General features: G+C 50.7%; 1 protein-coding gene across 1 annotated transcript in view; it reads left to right on the forward strand.

The window, feature by feature from the left end:
- The first annotated feature begins 250 nt into the window (after positions 1-250).
- The window catches only part of LOC139226914 (mucin-21-like), a 45945-nt gene continuing 34026 nt past the window's right edge, over positions 251-12169 (forward strand). Inside the window, exon 1 of the mRNA XM_070858006.1 lies at positions 251-435. Within this exon, the coding sequence (XP_070714107.1) occupies positions 251-435 (185 nt within the window). The remainder of the gene's footprint in view (positions 436-12169) is intronic.

The following is a 12169-nucleotide window of genomic DNA, read 5'->3' on the forward strand; positions in this document are numbered from 1 at the left end:
ACAGAAGTAATGCCGCAGAAAAATCAACGCCGGGGCACTTGAAAAGACCCAGTTAAGAAAGCCCTATACAGCCAGCGCCTCACTGTCGACCCTCGATGACCCCGAGGCGCAGAGTGCCCACAGCGCCTGGTCTGCCCTGAAGGCCTCCATAACCTTTCGCCTCCGAAGAGTCGCTCGGTCACTCAACCAGGAAACTCCAAGACTGGTTTGACGAGAATGATCAGAAGATCCAGGAACATTTCTGAACTTAATGCAACAACCCAACTCTGGAGCAGCAAAGCAGCTTTACAGGCGGCTGAAGGCCGAGGTCCAACAAAAAACCCACGACCTAAAGAATAGATGGTGGGTGGAGAAAGCACAGGAGGTTCAGCAGCTGGACGACAACCATGAAGTGCGAGGTTTCTTCACCGCAGTCAAGTCTACCTATGGCCCAAGGCACCATCCCACTGCTGGCCAAGAACGGAGAGGCACTCATTGTGGACACCGAGGCAGTCAGGGCCTGCGGGAAGAAGCACTTCGAAGATCTCCTTAATCGAGACTCTGCCTTTGACATGAGTGTCCTCGCCACCATCTCAGCAAAACCCCAACCCGGCACGAGGTAGAAAAGGCCATAGGTCAGCTCAAGAACAACAAGGCATCAGGAGCAGATGGAATCCCCGCCAAGGCACTAAAGTATGGTGGAGAAGCACTATTGGCACAAATACATGACCTCAACTCTCTCTCATCTGGAAGGAGGAGAACATGCCGGGAGATCTGAGAGATGCCGTAATCGCGACCATCTTCAAAAAAGGGGACAAGTCCGACTGCGGCACTTACAGAGGAATCTCCCTGTTGTTGGCCACTAGAAAAGTCATCGCTAAAATCCTTCTCAACCGTCTTCTCCCTGTGGCTGAAGACCTCCTCCCAGAGTCACAATGTGGATTCCGTCTGCTACAGGGTACAATGGACATGATCTTCACAATGCGACAACTACAAGAAAAATGCAGGGAACAGCACCAACCCTTGTACATGGCCGCCTTTGACCTCACAAAGGCCTTTGACACTGTTAACCGCGAGGGACTCTGGGGCATCCTCCTCCGTTTCGGCGGCCCCCAAAAGCTTGTTGCCATCCTCCGCCTGCTCCACGATGACATGCAGGCCGTGATCTTGACCAATGGATCCACCAATCCACGTCCCCGAATGATTAATAGCCTGCTGACACTCTCTCTCCAGGCTTTCATGTGAGGTTTGGCCACTTGACTGATGTAATGGTTCTGTGGCCCATGGAGAAGACTCCATTGTGGAGGCGAAAGGTTATGGAGGCCTTGAGGGCAGACCAGACGCTGTGGGCACTCTGCGTCTCGGGGTCATCGAGGGTCGACAGTGAGGCGCTGGCTGTATAGGACTTTCTTAACTGGGTCTTTTCAAGTGCCCCGGCTTTGATGTTTCTGCGGCATTACTTCTGTTGCCGTCGTTGCTTTGGGGCTATATTAATGTTGATGACAGAACGGATTAGGCGGTGGTCCATCCAGCTTCTGGAAAACTGGAGGGGGGGGAAAAAAAGATAATTCAAGGAGTAACTACTACATATTTTAGCATGAAAACTTTTTGTTTTTGTTTATTAATTCGTTCCTGGGATGTGGGCGTCGCTGACAAGGCCGGCATTTATTGCCCATCCCTAATTGCCCCTCGAGAAGGTGGTGGTGAGCCGCCTTCTTGAACCGCTGCAGTCCGTTTTTCAAAAATATACTTTATTCATATAAAAATTTGTACAGTACATTCAAAAGCAGTTCAGTACATTTAGCTGCGGTCAGCAATCCCATACACTACATTTGGGTGCTGACGGCAGTTCCGTTCGATACATTGCCTTGCTTTTCAGTTCAAGTACAATACGCTACAATACGGGACACCTTGTAGTACATTCAACAAATGACATTACACGTGTCACTATACAGTACACGGAATGGGTGACGGTACATTTACATTTTTCTTTTCAACGTGCATCACGAAACAGACCTTACATTGTACATGGCACTACATAGGTGTTTACAGATCATGGTGCTCCATGTACGCAAAAAAGAAGTTACAAGTACAGCCCGAGGGGGGTTTCGTACTGATTCCTGCCCCCCGGGTTTACCGTGGCGGAAGAGCTTTAAGCTGCGGCCCTTCCCCACCGTGCCTTTGCGGCGACTGCACCAATTTTAAGCGCGTCCCTCGGCACGTAATCCTGGATCTTGCATTGCGCCAGTCTGCAACACGCAGACGACATCTCCTTGCTCTGGAGAACCAGCAAGTTTCGGCAAGACCAAAGAGTGTCTTTGACCGCTGCAGTCCGTGTGGTGAAGGCGCTCCCACAGTGCTGTTAGGGAGGGAGTTCCAGGATTGTGACCCAGCGACGATGAAGGAACGGCCGATATATTTCCAAGTCAGGGATGGTGTGTGACTGGGAGGGGAACGTGGAGGTGGTGTTCGTGCCTGCTGCCCTTGTAGAGGTGGCGGGTTTGGGAGGTGCTGCCGAAGAAGCCTTGGCGAGTTGCATCTTGCAGACACTGCAGCCACGGTGCGCCAGGGGTGGAGGGAATGAATGTTTAAGATGGTGGATTGGTGCCAATCAAGCGGGCTGCTTTGGCCTGGATGGTATTGAGCTGCTTGAGTGTTCACATAAAGGGCTGGAAATACACAGCGAGTCAACCAGGACCTGAAAGGGAGGGAGGTGAGATCAGTTCCTCAGCACCAGTTCAGACAAAGGGACTAATTTATTCCTGGTCTCTGGCGATGTATAGGCCTTACCTTCAGGGCTAGCAAAGAACTTAAGGTGGGAACACTTCTGTCCAGTCTCCGCCACCTTAATTGTCCTTTGTGAAATTCCGATGTCGGGGGAGATTTTGGGACTCAAGATTGAGTTCACCAATTTCAGATCAGAACCACTGCTCCCATTTTGTCAGACAGCAGGTGTTGGGACAGATTCTGCTGCTGCCATTTACAGCTCCTCCAGACCCAGCTTTGGTTTTCAGCCCAAGCCCCACCCCATAGTTAGACTGCCACCTGCGAGGGGGATAGACTGCCGGCTGCGAGGGGGACAGACTGCCGGCTGCGAGGGGGACATACTGCTGACTGCGAGGGGGACATACTGCTACCTGCGAGGGGGATAGACTGCTGGCTGTGAGGGGGATAGACTACTGACTGTGAAAGGGATAGACTACTGACTGCGAGGGAGATAGACTACTGGCTGCGAGGGAGATAGACTGCTGGCTGCGAGAGAGATAGACTGCTGGCTGCGAGGGAGATAGACTGCTGGCTGTGAGGGAGATAGACTGCTGGCTGTGAGGGAGATAGACTGATGGCTGTGAGGGGGATAGACTGCTGGCTGTGAGGGAGATAGACTGCTGGCTGTGAGGGAGATAGACTGCTACCGATGAGGGGGATAGACTGCTGGCTGTGAGGGGGATAGACTGCTACCTGCGAGGGGGATATACTGCTGGCTCTGAGGGGTATAGACTGCTGGCTGTGAGGGGGATAGACTGCTGGTTGTGAGGGGGATAGACTGCTACCTGTGAGGGGGATAGACTGCTGGTTGTGAGGGGGATAGACTGCTACCTGTGAGGGGGATAGACTGCTGGCTGTGAGGGGGATAGACTGCTGGCTGTGAGGGGGATAGACTGCTACCTGTGAGGGGGATAGACTGCTGGCTGTGAGGGGGATAGACTGCTGGCTGTGAGGGGGATAGACTGCTGGCTGTGAGGGGGATAGACTGCTGGCTGTGAGGGGGATAGACTGCTGGCTGTGAGGGGGATAGACTGCTACCTGTGAGGGGGATAGACTGCTGCCTGTGAGGGGGATAGACTGCTACCTGTGAGGGGGATAGACTGCTGGCTGTGAGGGGGCTAGACTGCTACCTGTGAGGGGGATAGACTGCTACCTGCGAGGGGGATAGACTGCTGGCTGTGAGGGGGATAGACTGCTGGCTGTGAGGGGGCTAGACTGCTACCTGTGAGGGGGATAGACTGCTGGCTGTGAGGGGGATAGAATGCTGGCTGTGAGGGGGCTAGACTCTACCTGTGAGGGGGATAGACTGCTGGCTGTGAGGGGAATAGACTGCTACCTGTGAGGGGGATAGACTGCTGGCTGTGAGGGAGATAGACTGCTGGCTGTGAGGGAGATAGACTGCTACCGATGAGGGGGATAGCCTGCTGGCTGTGAGGGGGCTAGGCTGTGAGGGGGATAGACTGCTGGCTGTGAGGGGGCTAGACTGCTACCTGTGAGGGGGATAGACTGCTGGCTGTGAGGGGGATAGACTGCTACCGATGAGGGGGATAGACTGCTGGCTGTGAGGGGGATAGACTGCTGGCTGTGAGGGAGATAGACTGCTCCCTGTGAGGGGGATAGACTGCTACCTGTGAGGGGGATAGACTGCTGGCTGTGAGGGGGATAGACTGCTGGCTGTGAGGGGGCTAGAATGCTGGCTGTGAGGGGGCTAGACTGCTACCTGTGAGGGGGATAGACTGCTGGCTGTGAGGGGGATAGACTGCTACCTGTGAGGGGGATAGACTGCTGGCTGTGAGGGGGATAGACTGCTACCTGTGAGGGGGGTAGACTGCTGGCTGTGAGGGGGATAGACTGCTACCTGTGAGGGGGATAGACTGCTACCTGTGAGGGGGATAGACTGCTACCTGTGAGGGGGATAAACTGCTGGCTGTGAGGGGGATAGACTGCTGGCTGTGAGGGGGATAGACTGCTACCTGTGAGGGGGATAGACTGCTACCTGTGGGGGGGTAGACTGCTGGCTGTGAGGGGGATAGACTGCTGGCTGTGAGGGGGATAGACTGCTGGCTGTGAGGGGGATAGACTGCTACCTGTGAGGGGGATAGACTGCTACCTGTGAGGGGGTAGACTGCTGGCTGTGAGGGGGATAGACTGCTGGCTGTGAGGGGGATAGAATGCTGGCTGTGAGGGGGCTAGACTGCTACCTGTGAGGGGGATAGACTGCTGGCTGTGAGGGGGATAGACTGCTACCTGTGAGGGGGATAGAATGCTGGCTGTGAGGGGGCTAGACTGCTACCTGTGAGGGGGATAGACTGCTGGCTGTGAGGAGGATAGACTGCTACCTGTGAGGGGGTAGACTGCTGGCTGTGAGGGGGATAGACTGCTGGCTGTGAGGGGGATAGACTGCTACCTGTGAGGGGGATAACCTGTGAGGGGGATAGAATGCTGGCTGTGAGGGGGCTAGACTGCTACCTGTGAGGGGGATAGACTGCTGGCTGTGAGGGGGATAGACTGCTACCTGTGAGGGGGATAGACTGCTACCTGTGAGGGGGATAGAATGCTGGCTGTGAGGGGGCTAGACTGCTACCTGTGAGGGATAGACTGCTGGCTGTGAGGAGGATAGACTGCTACCTGTGAGGGGGATAGACTGCTGGCTGTGAGGGGGATAGACTGCTGGCTGTGAGGGGGATAGACTGCTACCTGTGAGGGGGATAGACTGCTGGCTGTGAGGGGGATAGACTGCTACCTGTGAGGGGGATAGACTGCTACCTGTGAGGGGGTAGACTGCTGGCTGTGAGGGGGCTAGATTGCTACCTGTGAGGGGGATAGACTGCTGGCTGTGAGGGGGCTAGATTGCTACCTGTGAGGGGGATAGACTGCTGGCTGTGAGGGGGATAGACTGCTACCTGTGAGGGGGATAGACTGCTGGCTGTGAGGGGGATAGACTGCTACCTGTGAGGGGGATAGACTGCTGGCTGTGAGGGGGATAGACTGCTGGCTGTGAGGGGGATAGACTGCTACCTGTGAGGGGGATAGACTGCTACCTGTGAGGGGGTAGACTGCTGGCTGTGAGGGGGATAGACTGCTACCTGTGCTGACTCAGTTGTATTCATAAAAGAAAGAGGGGATGAAATTGCCCCACCTCCTGTCCGGGGTGGGTAACCTTCCTGGCCCGGGTCAGTTATCGCCCGGGCTCGGAGACGGGCCCCTGGCGCGGCATTGCCCTTCGCACCCCTGTAACGAGGCGGACATCGTCCCGCCCCAGCCTCACATCCCGCGGGGCGATTTCCCCACAGGGCGCGAAGGTGTCGGCGCTGGACGATGACGGGTCGGCGCACACCGCGATGACATCATTGCTGGGTGTGTGCCGGCCCGGGGCGCAAATCGCGCGGCGTGGTGCTAACTTCAAATCGGCACCAAAATCCCTGGCCAAAAAAGGGGCAATTTCTGACCCATGGAACCCTCATTGGAAAGGTGGGTCCGAGCTGGGTGCTGTGGCAGCAGAGAGGTGATGGCAGTATGAACAGGCTCGACACGTGAAGCTCAATGACAGGCCCTTTGCTCATTAATCTGGGTTTAATTACAGTGCATTCTTAGAGACACTTCCAATTAGGAATGGTTGAGGAGGTAGTGACAACTGGAAGGATCTTAGAGGCCATGTACACATGCTCTCTCCTAACTGTACGTGATGTCTGTGGGTCGAATGCAAGAGTCAGGACGTGCGGCTCGGGTAGTCAATAAAGTACACCAGGGAAACTGTGACAGAAAGAGCCTGTATTTATATACCACACACCCGGAAAAAGAAAAAGTCTTCATTTTAGCATCAGTAAACTCCTGAAGGAGCAACAGGGTCAGGTTGGCCAAACCAGCGTTCAGTCGCCAAAGGCATCTCTGAAGGGGTGTGGTGTAATGTCATCCTGAGAGACGACATAAGAAATAGGAGCAGGAGTAGGCCATCTAGCCCCTCGAGCCTGCTCCACCATTCAACAAGATCATGGCTGATCTGGCCGTGGACTCAGCTCCACTTACCCGCCCGCTCCCCATAACCCTTAATTCCCTTATTGGTTAAAAATCTATCTATCTGTGACTTGAATACATTCAATGAGCTAGCCTCAACTGCTTCCTTGGGCAGAGAATTCCACAGATTCACAACCGGGACACAGATTTCCTTGGGAGTGCATATCCACAGATCCCTGACAGACCTTGTCAGAGCTAGGTCTTGGCCCAGTGGCATGGATTACCCAAGACGACTGGAGACCTGCTCTGCTGCATGGACCTAGTGCACGCACATGTCGCAGTGTGGGCTGGGCCCGTGCTGCCCCTGGCCCCGAATTCACGCCTCTCCTGGGCCCCAATCACATCCCTCCACAGTCTCTCACCGCTCCTGCTGTATCTGCCCACGCTCCAATCACCAACCTGGACCTTGATGTAATGATATAATGTAGGAAACACGGCAGGCAATTTGCACTCAGCAAGCTCCCACAAACAGCAATGATATAACCTGTTTTTTGGTGATGTTGATTGAGGGCTGAATATTGGCCAGGACATCGGGGAGAACTCCCCTGCTCTTCTTTGAAATAGTGTAATGGGATTATTTACATCCAGCTGAGAGGGCAGACGGGGCCTGAGTTTAACGTCTCCGTCAGTGCAGCCCTCCCTCAGTACAGGACTTGGAATGTCAGCCTGGATTATGTGCTCAAGTCTCTGGAGGTGGGACGATGAACCCAGGACTTTCAGACTCCGAGGCGAGAGTGCTGCCCACTGAACCAGGGCTAACACTGCGGAACTATGAATAACGATCCTGACTGGTGCCGGTAACAGCTTTTATAGACTTTATTTTTACCATTACTGCCCTGCACTGTGAAATAGAGGTTACAGAATAGTTCACACTGGAATATCAAGTTCTGGTCAAAAGAGAGACAAAGTTTCCTTACAACAGAATAAATTGACTCTCTCCCCACTTTGTTTCCTGTGCAGGAATAGTATTAACAATTATTTAACTTTTCTATTTAATGGTAATTATCACTAGTGAGATTGATGAATGGACATTCCTCGTTAGATCATCTGAGTCCTCATCTGTGTCCCCACAGCGAACTCACTCACCACCATGTTGAAATCAGTACCTTACCTGCCCCTCCTTGCCCACAATTGCTGCAAATCCAGTTAAGCCCCATAGATGGTGCTATTTTGCCTTTTAACTTCTATATGCAAAAGATAGAGTTCCCGACAACAATTCTGTTCGTAGAATCTTAGAGTACAGGAGGAGGTCATTCGGCCCATTGTGCCTGCGCTGGCCCTTTGAGAGAGCGATCTAATTAGTCCCACTCCCCCTTTCTCTTCCACCTAAGCCCTGCACGTTTTTCCTTTTGAAGTATTTAATCAATTCCATTTTGAAAGTTAATATTGATTTTGCTTCCACCTTTCAGGCAGTGCATTCCTGATCACAAATGTTGTGTATGCAATAACTGTTAGTCTGAGTACTGTTTAACTCCAAGAGATATGACCTTGGCTCTGCTTTATTAAGGCCCAAAGTGACTAATCTACAAAATGGCTGGCCTTTTATGCTTGGGCTGCACACACGTGCGTGCAGCCCAATGGCCTCCAACAGTGACGCCATCTAGTGGCTAGTGATTCCAAAAGTACATACACGACAACAACAACTCGTTGCATAAAACAAATTCTCCTCATCTCCCCCTCTGGTTCTTTTGCCAATTGCCTTAAACCTGTGTCCTCTGGTTACCGACCCTCCTGCCACTGTAAACAGTTTTCCCCATATCTACTTTATCAAAACTCTTTATGATTTTGAACACCTCAATTAAATCTCTCGATCTCTACTTAGGAGATCGTTTTGCACGCATTGGAAGTGGGGCGTGAGACAAAGGCTCTCTTAATACCCCTCATTCACCCACTCCCACAAATAGTCACCAATTCTTAAATTTCCCCGCACCGTCTGGCTGCCTATGCAATCCATTCCACACCCTCACCACTCTCCGCGTAAAATAGTTCAGTCTAAACTGTTTGGGCACCTTGCCCCTTCTGAGCTTGAGCCTGTGTACCCTGGTTCTGGAGTTTGTGGCATTCTCATAGAAACATAGAAAATAGGTGCAGGAGTAGGCCATTCGGCCCTTCGAGCCCGCACCACCATTCAATAAGATCATGGCTGATCATTCAACCTCAGCACCCCTTTCCTGCTTTCTCTCCATACTCCTTGATCCCGTTGGCCGTAAGGGCCATATCTAACTCCCTTTTGAATATATCTAACGAACTGGCCTCAACAACTTTCTGTGGTAGAGAATTCCACAGGTTAACCACTCTCTGAGTGAAGAGGTTTCTCCTCATCTCGGTCCATATGGCTTACCTCTTATCCTTAGACTGTGTCCCCCTGGTTCTGGAACTCCCCAACATCGGGAACATTCTTCCTGCCGCTAACCTGTCCAATCCCGTCAGAATTTTATATGTTTCTATGAGATCCCCTCCCATTCTTCTAAACTTCAGTGGATACAAGCCCAGTTGATCCAGTCTCTCCTCATATGACAGTCCGACCATCCCGGGAATCAGTCTGGTGAACCTTCGCCGTACTCCCTCAATAGCTAGAATGTCCTTCCTCAGATTAGGAGACCAAAACTGAACACAATATTCCAGGTGAGGCCTCACCAAGGCCCTGTACAACTGCAGTTAGACCTCCCTGCTCCTATACTCAAATCCTCTTTATATGAAGGCCAACATGCCATTTGCCTTCTTCACCGCCTGCTGTACCTGCATGCCAAACTTCAATGACTGATGTACCATGACACCCAGGTCTCATTGCACCTCCCGTTTTTCGAATCTGTCCCCATTCAGATAATATTCTGTCTTCCTGTTTTTGCCCCCAAAGTGGATAACCTCACATTTATTCACATTATACTGCATCTGCCATGCATTTGCCCACTCACCTAACCTGTCCAATTCACCCTGCAGCCTCTTAGCATCCTCCTCACAGCTCACACCGCCACCCAGCTTAGTGTCATCTGCAAACTTGGAGATATTACATTCAATTTCCCTTCATCTAAATCATTGATGTATATTGTAAATAGCTGGGGTCCCAGCACTGAACCCTGCAGCACCCCACTGGTCACTGCCTGCCAATCTGAAAAGGACCTGTTTATTCCGACTCTCTGCTTCCTGTCTGCCAACCAGTTCTCTATCCACGTCAGTACATTACCCCCAATAGCATTTGCTTTAATTTTGCACACTAATCTCTTGTGTGGGACCTTGTCAAAAGCCTTTTGAAGGTCCAATTGCACCACATCCATTGGTTCTCCCTTGTAACACTATACTAGTTACATGCTCAAAAAATTCTAGGAGATTTGTCAAGCATGATTTCCCTTTCATAAATCCATGCTGACTAGGACCGATCCTATCACTGCTTTCCAAATGCGCTGCTATTTCATCTTTAATAATTGATTCCAACATTTTCCCCACCACCGATCTCAGGGTAACCGGTCTATAATTCCCTGTTTTCTCTCTCGCTCCTTTTTTTAAAAGTGGGGTTACATTGCTACCCTCCAGTCCATAGGAACTGAACCAGAGTCTCTAGAATATTGGAAAATGATCACCAATGCATTCACTATTCCTAGGGCCACTTCCTTAAGTACTCTGGGATGCAGCCTATCAGGCCCCGGGGATTTATCGGCCTTCAATCCCATCAGTTTCCCTGACATTCAATTGCTGCCCACAATCAACGCAGTGAGGCTGAGAGACACTTAATAAATAATCAAGTAATGGCTGCGAGGAGGACAGTAAAAGGCTGCAGGGTGACTTGGACAGGTTAGGTGAGTGGGCAAATGAGTGGCAGATGCAGTATAATGTGGATAAATGTGAGGTTATCCACTTTGGTGGTAAAAATGCGAAGGCAGAATATTATCTGAATGGCGGTAGATTAGGAAAAGGGGAAGTGCAACGAGACCTGGGTGTCATGGTTCATCAGTCATTGAAAGTTGGCATACAGGTACAGCAGGCGGTGAAGAAGGCAAATGGTATGTTGGCCTTCATAGCTAGGGGATTTGAGTATAGGAGCAGGGAGGTCTTACTGCATTTGTACAGGGCCTTAGTGAGGCCTTAACTGGAATATTGTGTTCAGTTTTGGTCTCGTAATCTGAGGAAGGACGTTCTTGCTATTGAGGGAGTGCACCGAAGGTTCACCAGACTGATTCCCGGGATGGCAGGACTGACATATGAGGAGAGACTGGATCGACTGGGCCTGTATTCACTGGAGTTTAGAAGGATGAGAGGGAATCTCATAGAAACATATAAAATTCTGATGGGACTGGATAGCTTAGATGTAGGAAGAATGTTCCCGATGTTGGGGAAGTCCAGAACCAGGGGACATAGTCTAAGGATAAGGGGTAAGCCATTTAGGAATGAGATGAGGAGAAACTTCTTCACTCAGAGAGTTGTTAACCTGTGGAATTCCCTACCGCAGAGAGTTGTTGATGCCAGTTCATTGGATATATTCAAGAGGGAATTAGATATGGCCCTTCCGGCTAAAGGGATCAAGGGGTATGGAGAGAAAGCAGGAAAGGGGTACTAAGGTGAATGATCAGCCATGATCTTATTGATTGGTGGTGCAGGCTCGATGGGCCGAATGGCCGACTTCACCTATTTTCTATGTAACACAATTTCCTGACTAATAAGGATTTCCTTCAGTTCCTCCTTTTCGCTAGACCCTCGAACCCCTAGTATTTCCGGAAGGTTATTTGTGTCTTCCTTAGTGAAGACAGATCCAAAGTATTTGTTCAATTGGTCTGCCATTTCTTTGTTCCCCGTTATAAATTCACCTGATTCTGACTGCAAAAGATCTTTTTCTCTTCACATATCTATAGAAGCTTTTGCAGTCAGTTTGTATGTTCCTTGCAAGCTTCCTCTCATACTCTATTTTCCCCCTCCTAATTAAACCCTTTGTCCCCCTCTGCTGAATTCTAAATTTCTCCCAGTCCTCAGGTTTGCTGCTTTTTCCGGCCAATTTATATGCCTCTTCCTTGGATTTAATACTATCCTTAATTTCTCTTGTTGGCCATGGTTGAGCTACCTTCCCCGTTTTACTTTTACTCCAGACAGGGATGTACAGTTGTTGAAGTTCATCCATGTAATCTATAAATGTCTGCCATTGCCTATCCACTGTCAACCCTTTAAGTATCATTTTCCAGTCTATTCTAGCCAATTCACGTCTCATCCCATCGAAGTTACCTTTCCTTAAGTTTAGGACCCTAGTCTCTGAATTAACACTGTCACTCTCCACCTTAATTAAGAATACTACCATATTATGGTCACTCTTCCCCAGGGGGCCTCGCACAACAAGATTGCTAATTAGTCCTCTCTCATTACACAACACCCAGTCTAGGATAGCCAGCTCTCTAGTTGGTTCCTCGACATATTGGTCTAGAAAGCC

Source organism: Pristiophorus japonicus, chromosome 16 (genome assembly GCF_044704955.1).
Source record: "Pristiophorus japonicus isolate sPriJap1 chromosome 16, sPriJap1.hap1, whole genome shotgun sequence".
Classification (NCBI taxonomy): domain Eukaryota; kingdom Metazoa; phylum Chordata; class Chondrichthyes; family Pristiophoridae; genus Pristiophorus; species Pristiophorus japonicus.